This window comes from Monodon monoceros, unplaced genomic scaffold, assembly GCF_005190385.1.
Source record: "Monodon monoceros isolate NGI ecotype Baffin Bay Population unplaced genomic scaffold, NGI_Narwhal_1 Super_Scaffold_6, whole genome shotgun sequence".
In the NCBI taxonomy this organism is placed as follows: domain Eukaryota; kingdom Metazoa; phylum Chordata; class Mammalia; order Artiodactyla; family Monodontidae; genus Monodon; species Monodon monoceros.
This window is the reverse complement of record NW_021703783.1, coordinates 53532161-53552689: the sequence shown is the minus strand read 5'-3', so window position 1 is coordinate 53552689 and position 20529 is coordinate 53532161. Positions and strand designations below refer to the sequence as shown.

General features: G+C 39.2%; 1 protein-coding gene across 4 annotated transcripts in view; it reads right to left on the bottom strand.

Moving 5' to 3' along the window:
- The window catches only part of YEATS4 (YEATS domain containing 4), a 155715-nt gene extending 143991 nt beyond the window's left edge, over nt 1–11724 (bottom strand). For 3 of the 4 annotated variants that reach the window (XR_003791181.1, XR_003791180.1, XM_029206057.1), the window contains exons 1-6: nt 11404–11666; nt 8378–8497; nt 5244–5310; nt 5043–5137; nt 836–928; nt 660–747 (exon numbers count right to left, since the gene is read on the bottom strand). Coding sequence is in view for 2 of the 4 variants with exons in the window: in XM_029206057.1 (XP_029061890.1) it covers nt 660–747; nt 836–928; nt 5043–5137; nt 5244–5310; nt 8378–8497; nt 11404–11454 (514 nt within the window). In the remaining 2 variants the exon portion in view is untranslated. Of the gene's footprint in view, nt 1–659; nt 748–835; nt 929–5042; nt 5138–5243; nt 5311–8377; nt 8498–11403 lie in introns of all 4 variants that reach the window. The other variant, XM_029206056.1, reaches the window with a different exon arrangement.
- Between the last annotated feature and the right edge of the window lie 8805 nt (nt 11725–20529).

Below are 20529 nucleotides of genomic sequence, written 5' to 3'. Positions count from 1 at the left end.
AGCAAATAAATGAAAAATCAAAGGAAAAACCGAATAAATGGTGACATAAATGTCAACACAGGGTTGGTAAGTAGATTTCATCTTGAATGACAACTGCAAATGGTTGGCAATAGCTGCATGAAACGATGTGTAGGGGATTCTGAGGCCTCGTAAGCTAAAGGGAAAAGACAGCATGACTGACTATCAATAAGGCATTCTGGTCTTCACCACCCCAGCATTAATATAAAACTATGTCAGGTGACAGGTTAAAAAGAGAGAGAGGGAGAAACTAATTCACCGTACACTTAAGTATAATTATGTTCTGCAAGGTTCTTCACACCGATTTTGTTAGCAAAGACTAGTAAACAGAAAATGATTGAGTGACAGGTTAAGCAAAATTAATGAAAAGCTATGCTTAAATGTAATTAGTGAATAAAGACAAACAGTATTTCAGAGTGTGTCAGAGGCTGTCTTTTACCTTTTTGAAAGTAGGCCTACTTTGAGAACTATTTAAAACATCCTTCTTACCTGTTCTTTAGTAATACATATATTGTATAACTCCTAAAAATTTTACCTGTATCTACTAAGGAAAAAAATTTAATAGTCGCTAATCATACAATCCTTTCACCATTACAGAATACATTATTTCTCAGGATTAATTATGAACTCATGGCACTTACATTCTGTTTCATGCTTATAGGCTCCTAAGGTAAGCTGACGAGATGTTGTTAATAATTGTTGCATCATTGCTGTTGGGTCTTGAAATATCTAATGGAAGAGAATGAAAAAAAGCCCAATAATTGCAAAATCTACAATTTAAAATGTTTTAAAAACTCTCATTATAAAATCTTCTTACCATTTCATCATAGAACTCTGAAACCACTGTCTTTTTTCCCAGCATTGCATTGGTGTCTGATTGAAATAGCTTTAATAAGTGATACAGTGTTACCTGTGAAATAAAAACAGACATGACATCTGTGCAATGGTTTTTATCATTATGAGACATCATCATTTCTGTAACTGATTTAGATACTGAATTAGTAAACACATCAAATTCAGGATCTTGTTTCAACTACAACTTACTGTGGCAGGTCACCCAAATTCTGTGTGTACTTTTATTTTCCTATTAGGTATTACCATTTATCTATATCTATTCAATATGTATGTTTTGAAGAGGGTAAGCAAACATTAGTTACAAAGCATCTCTAGAGAGTGACTATATATAAAAATAACACAAGATACAGCTATGGAAATTAAACTGGTAAGTCACTAAGATGAATTCTTTTACTTACACAGGTGACATTTGATTAACTGTGACAGTTAAACTTTACAAACTTACTATGGCGAAAAAAGATTTGATACTTTCAAAAGGAATGATCAATACTAAAATGCTCAGTGAGGACAAGTTAATTTCTTTGGTGTAATAATAAGATTAATATATAAGTAGCATAATAAACAAACACAAAGTTAGTCAGTGATAATTCACTTCGGCAAGAGCAATATGTCTTCAAAATATTTAAAAACAGATACAGTAAGACATCAAAGGAAAAGCTTTGCAGTGCAATGTGTGATTATTTGAGCAAAACAAAACCTAGCTGGTAAAACATAAGAGTTCATTTTGAAGGTACAGAAACCAATTCAGAGGCCTCCAAGAATTTTCCAAAAAGTTAGCTAAAATCATCATAAGGAGTATGGATCATATGCCATATTTAAAGCAGATAATTTGACAAATTTCTGGAACAGACAGAAAGCAGATGAGACTACACAGATGGATAAACCATAACAGGGAAATCCATAACCTAAAATCTTAAAGAAGAAAACTGCATCAGAGGTGGGAGCTGCTGCCCCCAGTGGAGCTCTGGGGAGACTGCGAGCACAAAGCTGGCAGGTACAGAAATCAAGAAGGCTGTGGGGCAGCTAGGCTGGCCAACCTTCCCTCCTCTCCCCCCACTCACAGACGAGAGAGCGCACCTCCTGTGGGACATGGAATTCTTCACCCAATCAAGTGAGAGGTAAACAAAAATAAAGATATTTTCAGAGAGCATTGGCTATGAAATTTTACTTCTCTCGCATCCTTTCTGAATAAAGTCCTGCAGCAAAATGAAAAAAGAAACCAAGAAAGACGAAGAAAAAGGATCAGCCATCATCACTAGGAGCTGACAAGCATTATCTAAAATTGAAAAATCCAACCTTAGGGATTTAAATACACGAGATGGATGGGAATAATTTCTAGAGGAACTGAAAACAGTAACTGTGGTTTTCCTGAGGAAGGGGTCAGAGATGGGGGAAAGAAGATGTTACAGGTTGAACTGTATTCCCCAAAAGATATGTTGAAGTACTAAATCTCAGAACATGTAAATATAACCTTATTTGGAAATAAGAGCCTTTTGCAGATGTAATCAAGTTAAGATGAAGTCATTGGGGGGGACCCTAATCCAATATGACTGGTGTCCTCATAAAAAGAGAAGTGACACGGAGACAGGGAGGGAGAGAAGGCCATGTGAAAATGGAGGCAGAGACTGGAGTTACGCTGCCACAAGCCAAGGAACGCCTGGGGCCACCAGGAACTAGAGGAGGCATGAAAAGATTCTCACCTAGAGGCTTTGGAGAGAGCATGGCCAACACCTTGATTTGGGACTTCTAGTCTCCAGAACTGGGAGGATAAATTTCTGTTGTTTTTAGCCACTCAGTTTGAGGTACTTTCTTATGATAGCCCTAGGAAACTAATACAGGAGACTTGTACTTTTTATTTTTTAAATCTTTTTAAAAAACTATATGCATGTCTTTTATAATTTAAGAAGTATTAAAAACTACATCATAAAGCCTTCCATTCCCAAATTTATTATTCAGACCTGGAGAGGCATTCATGCCGATATAGGCAATGAATAATTTCAGGACAGATGTCTCTAATTTTCAGTGGTGTTTGAAGATTCTTAGAGCAATGAAAATGCCTATACTTGCCAGAGATATTTCTAGGAATAAAAACCCAATATTAGTATTTTGCTTTTAGAAACAACCATTCCTTTTACAGTGGTTTGATGAGTAACAGGTTACTGGATAACAGAAGTAAATCACAAGTTACCCATATCTTTCTTTTATATTTTAAATAAACCTCATATGACTTATTTTCTGTAAGAGCCAACTATTCAAAAACTATAATGGGTTCATTATACTAAAAGAACACTACGGTAATTTGGAGGGGATAAAACTCAGGACTATGTAGATCTATATGGAAACCTATTCAATAAAGGAATCACTCCAGAAAGGCAAAAGATCATATTACCCTACTTTCCCAAGAGTTGACTTTGAGAGCTGTCTCATAATGACATTACATTATATAATGATTTCTTTCAGAGATGTATTTTCCAATTGAGGGCAGGGTAGGGAGGAGAGAAGGGGGAGACAGATGAGGAGGCAGACAGGTAAGGCAGCACATTCTCAAAATAAAATGAATTCAAGGCAATCTTACAAAGTTAACAAGAACCTCTGCTCTAGTAACATGACCAACTTCTTCTTCCTCTCTCTCAACATCTGCCTATTCTGTGCTCTATTCTCCCTAATAGGCTACTTTGGTTAAGGATAGGTGTAGTGTCTCATCTTTGTATCCCACCCCTTGGGCAATATCTTGCAAATATGGATATTTAATAATTTCTTGTCAAACAGAATATAATGTCTGTGAGAGTATCCCAGAAGGACAAGAATGGTAGGAGACCTGGAAACCTTATCACATGGAAGATATTTAAATGAGCTATAGATGGTTCTTCAGGAGAAAAGAAAACTAAAGTATGAATAGTTATCAGTAAAAAGTTCAAGGAAGCTTAACATAAAGTAGAGCTTTCTTAAAACTAGAACTACCCCAAACCTGAATAGGATGTTTCACTTAATAACGGAAGTCAATATTCTCTTCTTGCTATACTGGACTGCCTAAAGGAACTTCTATGTAGGAAGAGTATGGTCTACCTCAATGGGTCCTAAATATTACTGCACATCAGAATTACCTGGGGTGCTGGCCCCTCTCCAAACTTGTGAATCATGCTCTGTGGAATAGGGCCTAGAAGTCTGAACTTATAAAAAACATCTCAGGCATTTCTAATGCAACTAGTTAGGAACTAATTCGCTGTATCACTGGCCCAGGTGACATCCAAATCCTTTAAAAGCACATCGTTTTACAAATGTAATCTGATAATTAAAGTGTCAATGTTTGGTGCTAAAGGAGCGAGCTGAATCTATCAAGATGAAAATTAATGGTGATGAACCCTAAGCCCTGAAACTGGAGTTAAACATCAGACACACAAATGTGCCATGAGAGAGCCTGAGTTGTGACCCTTTAGGTTTAAAAATAAAACAGGCTTAGTGGTTTTAGTCAAAAGCAAGAGTAAAGGAAGGAGTGTGAGGTCTGAATGCAAATACCTGGATTCAAAAACTAGCTCCACCACAATTAACTGTGTTTTTGAGCACATGACTTCATCTCTGAGACTTAATATGCTTATCTCTAAAACGAGGATCTCACCAAGCTCACAAAGTTGCTGAGGGGTCAAAGTGAAAGCTTTGAGAGACTTTTTACATTATCAAGCAACAATCTGAAGAGATCAAATAATGAAAAAGTCAGTGGTTATAAATAAGGATCCAGGTATAAGATAAAGCTGCTAGTACTGATGACAGTTTGAAAATGTACAAAGACTTTCTAGGGCTTTTAACTATAAAAAACCGGACACTCCCATTTCAGAGAGCATATGGACTCCACTTGTTTGTTACTAATAACCAAACGATACTAATGAATTTTAAATTTTTTTGCTGTAGTAATCATGTAATTTCCATGATTCCTTTCCAATAATTGTTCACATTCTATCCCTTCTTTTTATACTAGAAAAACAAAAGAGTTTTGAAAGGCACTTCATTTAAAAATGAAAAACCTTAACTCATAGCAAGATACACCAAGCCATAAGCTTACATAAACTATACCTGAATGAAAATGTCAACATATAACAAGCTATTGAATATTGTAAAATTTTCACAATTACTAAAAAATCCATTTTATATTTGCAGAGATTAACATTACTCACAGGTCTTTCATTAGGATCAATGAAAAATATTTTGATGATTATTTCGAATTCACCCCAACCTGTTTCAGTAATTTCATATGGAGGCTTAGTAACAACTAAAAGAAAGAAAAAAATAAAACAATTATAAATTGTAAATTACTGATACAGTTTCCTAGCTCTTTTAAAATTTATAACATTATGAATTTTAAAAAACTATTGTACCTCTTAAAGGATTGCCATAGCTTTCATGTAATTTAAATTGGATTTTCTTCACATATGCTGACATATCCTAAAATACAGAGGCATTAATTAGTTCTGCCATCTACACATAACAATTAGGAAGGAAATACACAGAGCACCTGTGCCAATTTTATAAAATACACTTCCCCTTAAATTTTATGGAAACTAATTTTCTAAGAAACATGAATTATACCCTGGAGGTTTGTTTTTTATTTTAAACAAAGGAAGGCTGTGCAGAATTCTTTCAAAATTCATAATATATAGAAATATATATGTCCCTAATTCATTGTTTTGCATTCCTATTTTTATATATCTCTGTAGACAATACTCAAAATCAATTTTGATTTTTCCATAAAACAACAGTATATTTCCAATATTTTCTACAGAAATAAACATATACACCAAAGCAAATCTAAGAACTAAGCAACTTCAAAAAACAAAATTATATTATACAAAGGTCAACTAAGCTAAGCAACCTAAAACTGTTGGATATAAAACTCTTCCTTTCCTTAATTATATTTTGAAGCACAAAAGCATATTCATTAGTTCCGGCACACAAAAGGGATCCTGCTAGCGAAGGAGGCCTTTTCAAAAATAATTCATTATAGAAAAACAGGAAAATGCAAAACAGAGTAAGTTGCATTCAACAGTAATGTTCATTAATCTTTTTATTTGCTTTCAGGAATTTTTATGTGCTTATTATCTACATATTTTTTTAACTGGGATCCTACTGTAATAATATATTACTATCTGCCTTCATCACTTAACATTATTTTGTGAACATTTTTTCTGAGGCAGATTTTCATAAGCCTCTTTGAAGACTATTTTGGGAATACTTTCATTCATTTTTTCTACAAATATGAGTGACTACCAATACTGTTAGATGCTATAATGATAAATAACAGAATCTTGTCCTCAGGGTCTCACTGTAAAGTTGGGGGGAGACAAGAAACTCAGCATTTCAATGCTGTAATCTGTAATCTGTTGTGTGCATATTAGGTCATGTGTTATGAGGACATTAGGTACAAATCCATAGGAAAGGCAGCTATTTTAGTCTTTGGAGATCAAGAAAGTAGATCTAAAGAAAATACACTTGAACTAAGACCTAAGGGAACAATAAGAATGGAGTGGGTGGGAAGAAAGGAAGAGGTTTAAGAGTGTTCCTTTGGGAAACTGAGAGTAATTTAGTATTGGTAAAATGTAGGATATAAAGAAATGAGGCAAACACAGACAAGGGACAAGGCTGCAGAGATAGGATAGGGAAAGGTCATGGCAGGCCTTCTAAACATGATAGCTTTATGATGAGAGCAATAGGTAGTCACTGAAGGTGGTTTTTTTTGTTTGTTTTTAACAGCTCTACTGAGATATTAACATACTACACAAATCACCCATTTAAAGTTCACCATTCAATGGTTTTTAATATATTCAGAGTTGTACAACTATCACCACAATCAATTTGAGAACATTCTATCACACAAAAGGAAACCTCATACCCATTCTTCCTCCCACCCGCTGTCAACCACTAATCTAGGTCCTATGTCTATGGATTTGCCTATTATGGACATTTTATAAAAATGGAATTATACAGTATGTGGCTTTTGTGTCTGGCTTCTTTCACTTGCCATGTTTTCTAATTTATTCCATGTGTTAGTAGCATGTATCAATACTTTATTTTATTCCTTAATAATATTCCACTATATGGATACACTACATTTTATTTATCCATTCATCAGTTTAGAGACATTTGGACTATTATGAATAATGTCACTACAAACATTCATATACAAGTTTTTGTACGGACTTTGAAGGTTTTTTTTTCCTTTGTCTTTTAACTTTATTTAATAGAGAATAGTATAAATGCTGAAGAAAAAACATTATCAAGCTTAATTGGTTTCAACATGTATTAACTCAGTCTTTTGGTGGAATATATGAAGAAAAGAAGAACTCAAAAGTCAACTGCCTTATTCTTTGTCCTTGAAATTAAGATAACTTTGGGTTGCATCACTACTTGATGTCCTGTAGATGTTTGATTTCAGCTCAAGAGCTCTACATTCAAGTGGTCACCTTTAAATTGTGGCTACAGCTGCACTGAGTTCAGTTACTGTAAACTGTCCTACATGGCAGTTTAATGTGTGGCATATTCCCCTTCTTTCGATTTACCTCTAAATTTATCATCTCTTAATGTATTAAATGTGACTGAACATACTGTGGGGTACATGGGAAGAAAGAGTATTCAGCATTGGAAGTAATTTTGAATGATAAGTCAGCATTTCTACCCTTAAAATTGACACTATAAAGTTATTTTGAATAATTATTCAATTTATTTTAAAAATGTGACCCTTGATAAAGTAAAAGTATGTCCAAAATTCTAGTCTCTTACAGGTGGTAAAATATAATTCAAAGTGTTTGAAGCAGACTACCTTTATCATCATCAAGCTGTGAATCTACCCTTGGGCTATTTGGCACCATTTTCATCTTTTCAGAAGTAACAACTCTTGGTGACATCTCTAACTGCTTTTTCAGATGTTTCTAAAAGGTGACGAATGATTACAATGATAACATAAATTCTCACCTGCCTTCTTGCTTCCACTATATTGGAACAATGATATTTGAAATACAGAATGAAGGGTTTTAAATAGAGGAATAGTTTATTCATTCAGTAAGTATCTGTTGAATACCCACTATGTACTTACTGCATTCCAGGCATTAGAGATTCAGTAGCAAAACCAAATTACCAGCAGCTAGATTATGTAGCAGTTTGTCTTTTATTTTTTCTGATGGTCTGATTACCAAATTATCACTTAAATTTACTATTCCCGAAATAAATACCTGATTATATACTAGGCTACCTTAAGGTGTGGTGATTGGAAGACGTACTGTGCATATAGCATAGTTCTTTTTACCGTAACTTAATTTTAATTAGAAAACATTTTTGGAAAGTTGATTCTACTAACAATTATAGAAAGATGACAGCTCTTACTTTATTCTTTCAACTTTTTGGGTAACATTTCTACAGTGGGCCAATTTTATTATCAGTTACTATACAATATTACAATTTAACTCTGAGCAAAAAAAACTATAGCTTCAAAAAAGTTTTAGGAAAAACAATTACCTACCTCATTTCTATAAGGTTTTACATAGACTGTCCACTGATGGGTGTGCCCATCCTCTTCTCTTTTCTTTCCAAAATATCGAGCAACATTACCATAAACTATTGGTTTAACGATTGTAACCCCCTACAAGAAAACAATTTCAACACCAGTTAACACTGTATTGGGCTTCCCTGGTGGCTCAGTGGTTAAGAGTCCACCTGCCAATACAGGGGACACGGGTTCGAGCCCTGGTCCAGGAAGATCCCACAGGCCGTGGAGCAACTAAGCCCGTGCGCCACAACTACTGAACCTGCGCTCTAGAGCCCGCGAGCCACAACTACTGAAGTCCGCGCACCTAGAGCCTGTGCTCTTCAACAAGAGAAGCCACCGCAATGAGAAGCCTGCGCACCACGACGAAGAGTAGCCCCCGCTCGCCGCAACTAGAGAAAGCCCGTGTGCAGCAACGAAGACCCAATGCAGCCGAAAATAAATAAATTTATTAAAAAAAAACCACATTGTATTATTACCCAAATAAACAGAATTAGAACTCTGAAAGCTTGTTTTAAGAAATGGCAGGCAGTCTAACAACCTAGAGTTTGCTTATAACATGGATTTCCCTCAACAAATAATTTCCAGACAATCAGCCTCATTTCATAATACCACAAATAACTAAACACCACATTAATTACAATGTTCCCACTTTGAAAACGTGTATTTAAATCATGTGGAGTACTTTTGAGAGTTCCTTTTTTCTTTCTCTCTCTTTTTTTAAAAGAAACAGAAAAAGCTCTATTTACAAACTTTAAAGAGCAGTCTGGAATAACGCTCACCAACTTTACCATCACCTGATGGTAATGTCCTTATCAGCTTACACCAGGGTTCTCCAAAGCACAGTACAAAAATTAAAGACAGTTTGGAAGGGGATTTTAGGTAGAATAAGGGCGAACATTTTCATTTTATTACTTGTGTTTAATCTGTATTAGAAAAACCGTAACTATAACTAGCAATTCAAACCCCCAATTTCAAAAATAGTAACGCTTAGGAAGGGACCTTAAAAATTGATTTAAACAAAAACGTTAAACACTACATTTCGATTCAGATAATGGCAAAGAGGCACTTGGATGACTCAAGCTCGGTAAACCCTGGACTGATGGCATGTGTGCTATATTTGTGTTCAGTTCTGAGATGTACATACATGTTTCTCATCACATCCGGTTAAGTGTAAAGGCAGATTATGATGAAAAGGAGATAGAAAAAATTCCAAGTGAAGAAAATTGCTGAATGTTGCACATGAATTTGAGACCAACTGTTCAATAGTAAGACTGTATCTGAAGGTCAAAGAGCAAGATATATCACATGTGAAAAGTGCTGTGCCAATGTAATCAACAATTAATAAGAAATGAGGAAAAGCAGTGAACAAATGGAAAAACTTTTCATTGTGACTAGATAATTCACAAATAAAACCAATACCTATTAGCCTAAAGTTAGTTCAGGAGAAGGCAAGTGGTTTGTACACAAACTTAAAAAAAAAAAAATCACAGCAAGTGTCCTTTTGTGGTACCCAAAGATAGGGCCTCACATTCAAGGCCCAAGTGAATAAGTACAAGGAGCACTGACATGGTGAGGGATAATAGATCCTGAACTGCTACAATGTTGCTAGGAACTTGGGGAGTTTCCTCAATGATGGAAAGCGGGTTCATCTGCCAAAAGACTTTCTACCTGGATCAAATTTATCTAAATTGGGAAAAGATGCTTACAAGACCACATAACAATCAGCACAGAGAAGAAATAAGTCTCTAATTTTAAAGTTTTACATGACTAACTTGGACCCATTTTCGGTGGAAAAGCATTTGAGGACTACAGGCCTTATCTCAAGTGATTCTGGACTTAAAAGACTTTTAAGAACCTAACATGATTACAAGTAGAGAGAGTTCTGTAAGTTCTTCTCCAAAAGCTAGTGTTCTAAACCTTTGTTCAGTAGTACTTTCTTATCATTCCAAAACCTCGCCCAAAAGTGAGGGAAAACGTATGTTTATGAACCTTACGGTACTATGAATTTTACCTGGCATCTGTTTCCCCCTTCCATTAAATTTCAGTAGCTTTTGAAACTTTCAAAGCACTGTGTATGACAATTGTATATTCAGTATAAAATTATGTGAAAACAATATGACATACAGAAGGACTCAAAAAAAAAAAAAACCTAGATCAACTAGATTTTTGCAAAAGTGGATGATTTCTTTCATAAAAAATTTTCCTTTCTGCGGTAAATAAAAATCCGAAGGGGTAAAAATAGGTGTTATATCAGGAACCAGTTGGTCGTCTCATAAAAAATTAATGTGCCAGGGGATGTAGTAGAAGTGGGTGGGAAATGTGTCACAGTGTCATACATTACGTTAGGCTCTATGATCACTTTAATTAAAAACTAAGAAGCTACCGTGTACTGAATGTTCCCTATGTGCCAGGCAGTGTTATGTTCTTTGCATGCCTTGATTAGTATCTTGGCTGTAGCCTTGGGACTTTAGGAACACCATGAACTTGGGGAAGTCGTCTGAACTTTTCTAGTTGTAAATACTGGGGGTGATACTGCCTTTGTGGGGACTGAATCAGAGAATCGGGTAAAGCGTCCACCCACTGTGCTTACTTCGCACGGTATCTGCTACTGTTATTATCCTCACAATAGGTGGGTACTGCCCTCCCCACCGCCTTTTTACAGGTGACCTGGGTTGGCAGAGGATGAGCAGCAAGCCAGGATCTCCCAGCCCCGCAAGTGGCTTTTTCCTCAGCAACAATGTCCAGCTCTCCCCCAGGCACCACCGATTATGTTTGTTTTTTGTCTGGGATGGAAGGGAGGCGGTGACACATGAAGTTGGGGCCAAATGAAATCATGATTTTCCCTCTGGGGCTTTGACTCGCCGTCCGCCTGGAAACCGCGGCTCCAGCCCGAGGCGAAAAGGCGCGAGAGGAAACAGGCAGGCCCTCCCCAGGCCGCGCCAGGAGGGGCCGGGGCGAGAGAGCCACTCCCGGAGGGGAGGCGCGGGGCGAGAACTGACCTTCACTCTCCCGCCGGAGTCAGGCCCAAATTCGGCCATTCTCTTGAACATATTGTCCTACGGAAGAAGCCGCCGCCGCCAGGGAAAGAGACCGGGGCCGGCGGACTCGCCGCTCCGCTCAGAGGCCCCGCTCCTCCCGCGCGGGCCCAGGAGGAGGGTTTCCGGCCGAAGGAGGACGAGTCAGCTGAGCTCGGGGTGCTGAGGGATCGCCAACGCCTCACAGCGGAGAGCGTCGCGGAAGCCCACTCACCCCCGCGCGGTTGGAGAGCGGGCCAGGAAAGGAGGCAGCAGCGACGTTTTATGCGCAGGCGCGACGAGCTCGCGCACACTGCGCACGCGCCGATCCGCTGCTTTTAGGCGAAAGGAAGAACGGACTTGGTTGCCAGTGCCTGTCGACAAGCCAGACCGCCTGACTTCGTAATGACCGAGAAACTGTCTTTTGGAGGTAATACCTTGCCATCGCCAAAGCATGACAGTTCTGAAATTAAGTTCATGAAATCTTGCCCACCGACAGCTTTTCGTTGTGTTCATCCAGACGTCCTCAGACTTTCAGGCTTGAACCGCTGATTTCTTTTTTTTATTTACTCCCATCTTCCTCTCCTTCCTTCCTTTCTACTCATTTTGGATTCTCAGGTCCATAACGTGACGCAAACCTCCCCTCCCTTGCCCTTCTGTGGTACTAACTACTTTACAGGTTAGTGCAGTGCTAAATGAATGACCTCCAATTTAATTGTAATATGAGGTGCTAGTCAGAGGTTCGCTCTCCCTTTTCTTCTGTTTTAAACTGGAAGCTATTCTATTTCCCTAATCTCAAACCTCCAACCTTGACACCAACCCTCTCATTCTGATCAGGTGACTTTGCATCTTATTTCAACAGAGAAAACGGACCTCCATGCCACCAGACCTAAACACAAGCTTTGGTTTGCCCAATATCCACCCTCCCTTCCTTTCTTCTCTTCTGTTCAAGAGAGAATCGGCTCCCAGTTTATTTATTTATTTATTTGGGTGAAGTAGGAAAGAATAGCTTTATTGCTTTGCTAGGCAAAGGGACACAGCGGGCTCGTGCCCTCAAAAGTGTGTCTGTCTTCCAGTTTAGAATCAGTACTTCAGTCAGTGTTCTTGATCTCATTCTTTTTCACTTTATTGAGGATTTTGCCCCATCAGCCGTCTCCATTCTGACCTGTACCTCCAACTTTTCTTCTTAGGCTTTTTCCCTTAAGAAGAGTTAAACAGACTTTACTCTTTCCTGTTAAAAACCAACCAAACACATACCTAATCCTGCAAAACTCTTTGTTTTATCTTTCAAAGTCAAATTTGAACCTGAATTTCACCTTCACAGAAACCTCTCTGACCAGTTACTGACTTTATCAGTAAATCCAACATCCCCTTTTAACGCCCTTAGCTTCTTGGCAGGATTTGACACTGCTATCTACTGCCTCCTTTTATAAAATACATTCTCTTGGTTTTTCTCCTATCTCTCTGGCAGCTGATTTCCAGGTGGTTTATAGTCACACTGTCCTCTCTGTTTCCATGGTGCCTAAGGGATTGAAACACTTAACAAGTTTATATATGAGTTATTTGTGAACTCCACAAGGGTAGTAATCGTATCTTATACCCCTTAATGTTCTTAGGCCCTAGTAAACATTTCTAGTCATCAATGTTTGTTGACTAGTAAATAAATGAAAAATGGAGAAGTTAAGAAGACTTGAGGCTCTTTTTCCAAAGATGGTTGAAATCAGTGAGATCTGTTAAAGTCTGCTTTCATACAGCATCCATCATACCACAGTATAGGATTGTTTGTCCCCTGTGAAACAGGAGTGCAGGGGGCAGGGCACAACCTTTGAAAGAATGACATAGACCAAGAACATGACATAAACTGATTAGAACCAAATGGGTCCAAGATGGCAGACAAGTCGACTTCCACTAGACCTTGAGCCTCAGTATACACTCACTGTAACTCATCAGCAAGCTAAATGACACGCCCACAGGTGCCATGACTGTTCCAAGGCCAACCATAAGGATCAAAAAGTGGGCAGTGGCCCAATTCTGGAAATCCCCGCCCCTTCCTGAAATAGCTGGAATACTCCTGCCACTCATTAGCCACCCCTATAAAATTACCCACCCCTATAAAAACTGACAAGCCCAAACCCTGGTGCTGCTCTTGCCTTCTGAGATGGCCCACACTCTGTCTGTGGAGTGTGTTTCTCCCTAAATAAATCCCCTATTTACCTATCACTTTGTCTTTCACTAAATTCTTTCTGCCATGAGACCTCAAGAACCAGGTGTGTGATCTCAGTTGGAAGACCGTGGGTTTTGGCCGGGTTTGAGTCCCGGCCGCGTGGGTTCAAGTCCTAATCTGGGTTTAGGCTGGGTTCAAGTCCCCATCTGAGGTGCAGTTTCACCTGTACCCTCTCCCCCATTTCCGCTTTCAGAACATGATCTCTGGAGCACAGATTTGCCCTTTGTAATTATTTCTCCAGCTTTCGTATTTCTGCTTTCCCCCTGTTTCTCAACGAATTTTTTAATTCTTTGCCCAAAATGTTACCCTAAGTTTTTTTTTTAATGAATTTATTCATTTTATTTGTTTATTTTTAGCTGTGTTGGGTCTTTGTTGCTGTGCACAGGCTTTCTCTAGCTGTGGCAAGCGGAGGCTAGTCTCCCTTGCGTGGGCTTCTCATTGCCGTGGCTTCTCTTGTTGCAGAGCATAGGCTTTAGGCGTGCAGGCTTCAGTAGTTGTGGCACGCAGGTTCACTAGTTGTGGCACACGGGCTTAGTTGCGCCGCGGCATGTGGGATCTTCCTGGACCAGGGCTCGAACCTGTGTCTCCAACATTGGCAGGCGGATTCTCAACCACTGCACCACCAGGGAAACCCAATCCTAAGTATTTTTAAAGCAAAATAACATTTTAACATTTAATAAAATGAAATTAATACGTTAAAACACATTGGGAACTTTGAGGGAAAGATAATGGATTGAATACACATCTTTTGCTTCCTTTCAAAACTCCTTTGAAATAAGTAGAGATTTTCAAAAAGGCATAAACCTTTTAGAAAGGGTGGGGAGAATGGGAGAGAAGGCAGAAACAAAATCTTGAAACTTGGAATACAAAAGGCAAGTGGTATACAGCAGTCCTAAGAGCTGAGTAGTCAGAGACAATAAGCTATTCAGTTCACACTGCAGAAACCCCCCGAATCTCAAGAATTTGTGATTATAGGGATCTCTGGAAATAAGGGAAGGGAGGAGGAGGAGAAGAGCTAGCAAAAAAAGACTGGTTGAGATTCTGTTTAAGAAATATTCAGGTCCTTACAGCCCAGCAATTACCCCTTACTTATCCCCAAGGGATAGAACAATGGTAAAGCAGGGTCTCTGCATTGAGGATCACCAGACAGAATTGAGGGAGGAATACCCTACAGAAAATAGGTAGATTAGCCAAACACATGCCGGGTACTAAGACCTTCATCGCACTTAACTCTTAAAATACTGGCAACCAGACCTTTTTTTTTTTTTCCTAGTAGAGAATAGGGATAGGCTTCTCTGAGGAATGTGACCAGTCTAAGAGGAGAGATCTAAGGAGTCCCAATGAAACTGATTCAACCAACTTGGTCATCCTTCAGTGAAGTACACATGGTCAAATCCACATAGGCCCTTGGAACTTCAAATTACTTTTTTAGTTTCCCAATCCTAAATATAAGTAGATAACCAAGAATTACCAAATAACAGAGAAATGCCTCTAGTATGAAAGATATAATCCAAAGTAAACAAGCAAAATGGCAGATTAGAGGAAGCATGGAGAAGTCAACTAAAACCAAAACAAACCCAAAGTGTTATTATTACTATATCCAGATAAAATAAGAAATAGCAAACGTGACACAAAACAAGGAAACAAAAGAATATATATGCAGAGAACGAAAAACAGCTGTTGGAAATTAAAGCTGTGATAGCAGAAATGAAAAAACTTGGAGAAAGATGAGACTGATGAAATTCTAGCTGTGTCTGAAGACCTGAGAGGAGATTTAAATAGAAGACCTAGATAGCAGTGGGGATTTAGAGGTACAAACTACTATGTATAAAATAAATAAGCTGGGAATTCCCTGGCAGTCCAGTGGTTCCGACTCTGTGTTTCCACTGCAGGGGGCACGGGTTCCATCCCTGGCAGGGGAACTAAGGTCCTGCAAGCCGTGCAGTGTGGCCTAAATAAATAAGCTACAAGGATATATTGTACATTACAGGGAACATAGTTAATATTTTATAATAACTATAAATGAAATATAACCTTTAAAAATTGTGAATCACTATGGTGTACACCTGAAACATATAATATTGTACATCAACTATACCTCAATAAAGAAAAAAGGGCTTCCCTGGTGGCGCAGTGGTTGAGAGTCCGCCTGCCAATGCAGGGGACACGGGTTCATGCCCCGGTCCGAGAGGATCCCACGTGCCGCGGAGCGGCTGGGCCCGTGAGCTGTGGCCACTGAGCCTGCGCGTCCGGAGCCTGTGCTCTGCAACGGGAGAGGCCACAACAGTGAGAGGCCCACGTACCGCAAAAAAAAAATAAATAAAAAATAATTTTAAAAAATAAAGAAAATAAAGACCTAGAGTTTGGGAATTGAACTAATGATAGATACAAAGAAAGCTAAGCCAATTTAAAAATCATGCAGGTATTAGCTCTAGGGAAAATAAACTCTTGCATAAGAGAAGAAAGTAATTATATTTATGGCTATGTAAATACTGAGTATTGATCTAAAAATATATATGTAATTACACTGGAAGGATGGATTTTAGGGAAAGGTGCCATGTATGATAGAAATGGAGGAGAAAATAGAACTTAATCCTTAACTTGCATAGTGGGAATCAATATCTTAAAATGGAAAAATCCAGAAGGAGCAATACAAGCCTAATACTTAAAAGCATGGGAGTAAATATAAAATTCTTTTTTTTTTTTTGGTCATGCCACACAGCTTGTGGGATCTCAGTTCCCCAATCAGGGATTGAACCCGGGCCACAGCAGTGAAAGTGCCAAATCCTAACCATTTGGAACTCCCTAAAATTCTTAACATTAAGCTAAAAGAGTAGAAAATTGTGCATGTGAAGGGGGAGTTACATCTTTCAAAACAAACCTTGTAGAACTATCTGACTCTGTAAACATTGAGAATTTATAACCTTGTTAAAATTTAAAATGATTCAAAATATAATTTGCATAAAAGACGTGCATTTAATTGAAAAACACTATGTCTATGACATTAGTCACTCATGATTGTAACTTTTAGTAATTCCCTTTAGCAACTTCTAAGAAAATATTTTTTAAATAAGTCCGCTATATACAAGTGCAAGAAATGTGCACAGGGCTTAGTTACAATTAGTGCTACATGAAGAGCCCCGTTATCATCTGGAGTATCACTCCGCATTTCAAATAATATCCTGAGGTGAAACTAAGCAACATAGGAATTGAATTTCTTTTAAAAATGATCAAACTTTGATATTGATTTTTTACTTCATTCTCAGAATAAGGGTTGAAATTTGGTTTGGGAACTTGATTGCATTAATATAACAGGTATAAGTAAGACAGATTTATCAATAAGCAGAATCGCCAAAAACTATTGCTTTCCCTCTTAAGCCAACTTTTGCTAATCTCTGATTATTTCTTCAGTCAGCCATTGTTATGGGTCTGTCCTGGTGCTTCTTGGATATATCCTATCTCTGCATCTGAGCTGTCATCTGAGCTGTCACTCTTCAAGCCTCTCTCCCCTACCTTGATTCATTCTTCATACACCTCTGGAAATCCTGATATGAATAAACCCATATTCTTTTTTGTTTATTCATATAAAAATGGCCCCAGAATCTTGAAGCCTGAGGCTGCACCTGTATTGGGGCCCTCTGCTGTCCTCTCATGGCTGGTCACATAGATTTGAGACCTGACCCTTGGAACCCCAGAAGCTGCTGTACTGGAATCATGTGGGATCAGAGAGTAAGAAAAATCTCAGAGGGACTTCCCTGGTGGCGCAGTGGTTAAGCATCTGCCTGCCAATGCAGGGGACACGGGTTCGAGCCCTGGTCTGGGAAGATCCCACAGGCCACGAAGCAACCAAGCCCGTGTGCCACAACTACTGAGCCTGCACTCTAGAGCCCACGAGCCACAACTACTGAGCCCATGCACCACAACTACTGAAGCCCGCACGCCTAGAGAGTCTGTGCTCCGCAACAAGAGAAGCCACCGCAATGAGAAGCCCGTGCTTCTCAATGAAGAGTAGCCCCCGCTCGCCACAACTAGAGAAAGCCCGCACGCAGCAACGAAGACCCAACATAGCCAAAAATAAATAAATTAATTTTTAAAAAAAGAAAAGAAAAATCTCAGAATGCCCAGCATGGGGGAATATACTAAATAATCGGAGAGATTCAATCAGTGGATATTTATTGAGCATGTATCATGTTATAGGCACTGTTCTAGGTGTTTGGAATATGGGTGTAAACAAGAGTAAAACATTTCTGCTCTTCTTCCTGTAAGGACAGTGGCCCAGCATGGTGTGTCAGAGTAACACATGTAACACAGTAAAGAAGGTGTCCAGATGTGGAAGTAGGGGTGGCCAATGAGGGGTATCAAAGCCTGAGTGGAGAGCATCTATTCCATGGTGTGGCAGTGTTGGGAGATTGGTTACATACAGGCAAATTGATCAAATATATGCATGTGCTAAGGATACGTTTTCAGGATATGAAGGACAATGGGTGCCAGGTTTCTCACTGTCACAGAAGGGAGTTACCAACATGAAAAAGGAAAAAACTAGAATTAACCTTGTGGTGTGGGATTGGAATTGGAGGTATTATACAAATTCAATTTAAATAGATAAATATTATGTCAATACACATATCCTCTAGCCCTGGCCATTGATGGGGCCTGGGAACAATGACACTCTAGTGCCCAGAGCTTGTTTTTTAAATACCATTATCCACTATGAGGAAGAAGGGCTCTTTGGAGAGATGGCTGATTCCAGGCTGAAGCAGGAAAAGAACAAGGTGAGCCTTAGAATATCTTATGCCAGAAAACAAAAAAGTGCACAAAGAATGATGGGGACATGTCAAAATGACACAGAAACTAGCTTGCAGAGGCTCTAGTGGCCAAATCAGGGACAATGTGAACATCAAAATAAATGATAGTAATGGATTATGACTCATTATAATTTGAATAAAGTAGGAAGTCAGGGGTCCATACTGATATAATAAGTAAATGCATACATTGACATTTTGATGAGGAACAAAATTTCTCAAAGTACCTTACCCTCTCCCAAATACTTCACAGTGGAGGTGACTTGCAGACATCACCTTATTCAAATGATGAATGTGAACACCATCAGTAACAGAATATTTAAAAACTGCATGTCACCTGAAAGGATCCAACGAGAAGAGCACAATCACTTCTGTGTTATCCCTGCCAAAGATGCATAACCTAATCTAATCAAGAGAATATCAGAAAAATCTTAGGTCATTTTACAACATAGCTGGTTTGTGGTCTTCAAAAGGGTTAAAGTCAGCAAAGTCAAGAAAAAAAGTGAAGAAGTGATCTAGATTGAAGGAAACTGAAAAACATAACCAAATATAACACATGATTCTGAATTATACCTTTTAATTAAGAAGGACCTATGGGGACAGTTGATGAAATTGAATAGGATCTGATGATTAGGTGGTCCTAATTTGTCAGTGTTAACCTCCTGATTTGGATGATGTTTTGAGGTTATGTAGGAATTACACACAGAAGGATTCAGAGCCACTGGGCACCATGTTGACAGTGTATTCTCAAACTGTCAAAAAACATAAAAGGCTGTACTTTACTTGCAAATTTTGGGAAAGATTGAGATGATGTCAATGTCTTTAGAAAGTGGGAAAAACTCTTATTCTTTTGAAAGTTATAATTCAGCAAGAAGAGACAAATAAATGAGGAAGTAAAACATGTCTATCAAATGGTTATAGGCTTGAGCCCGGGGCACTCCCACAGTTAAAAATCAAACAGCAGAGAAACAGCCAGCCAAGAAGGGCTGAGAAGGAGCCATCAATGAGGCAGGATGTAAATGAGAAGAAGCTGAGGAAGAAACTAGAAGTATGACAAATGCTGCTGAGAGATCAAGTAAGATGAACAGAAAACAAGTGATCACTAGAACTGGCCCCAAGGCATCATGGAAGGAGTCATGTTGGAGCAGTTTTCAGCTGAGTGAGGATAGCAGTCAGATGAAGACGAGTTGAAAAGAGAAAGGGAGGTGAGGACGTGGAGCTGGTAAATATAGATATATCTCATCCCACAAGTGCTGCTGTAAAAGGAAGCAGAGAATGATGCTGTAGTTGGAGGGTCATGTAGAGAATACAGAGAGTTCTTTGTAAGATGGAAGGTTACCAGGGCAGTTTGTACAGTGACGCGGGTGATCCAGCAAAGAGGGAGAAACTCAGGATGCAGGAAACCGCCTAAATTGGAGCAGTGAGAGGGCTTCGATGACGATTGCATGTGGAGACACTGCCATTGGCAGGAGCAGAGGCCCTTCATCCTAGTAATAAAGGGGTTGGAAGAGACGATGGGCCCAGGGAAAGATGTGACCTCTGTTAATGGTGGTGAGGAGGGGGAGAATTTTGTCTAAGGTTGTGTCTATTCTCTCAGTGTAATATGAGGCCAGGTCCTCTACTGACAGCAGACAGTGTGGAAGGCCAGTGGCTGGGCGTGTGTGCTGGGACTTTGAAATGAAAGAAGTAAATGGTGATAGTCATTTTGGAGAGTGGGGACACCAACACAGAAGGATTGCAGAGAAGTGACTAAGATGACCAGGCAGACTTGAAGGCCCATTTGAGATTTGTGGTTATGAATTTAAAGCGAGGGGAGGGCTTCCCTAGTGGCGCAGTGGTTGAGGGTCCGCCTGCCGAGGCAGGGGACACGGGTTCGTGCCCCAGTCCGGGAAGATCCCATATGCCGCGGAGCGGCTGGGCCCGTGAGCCATGGCCGCTGAGCCTGCGCGTCTGGAGCCTGTGCTCCGCAACGGGAGAGGCCACAACAGTGAAAAAGTGAGGGGAATTCCCTGACAGTCCAGTGGTTAAGACTCCGCACTTTCCCTGCTGAGCGTGCGGGTTCAATCCCTGGCCAGGGAACTAAGA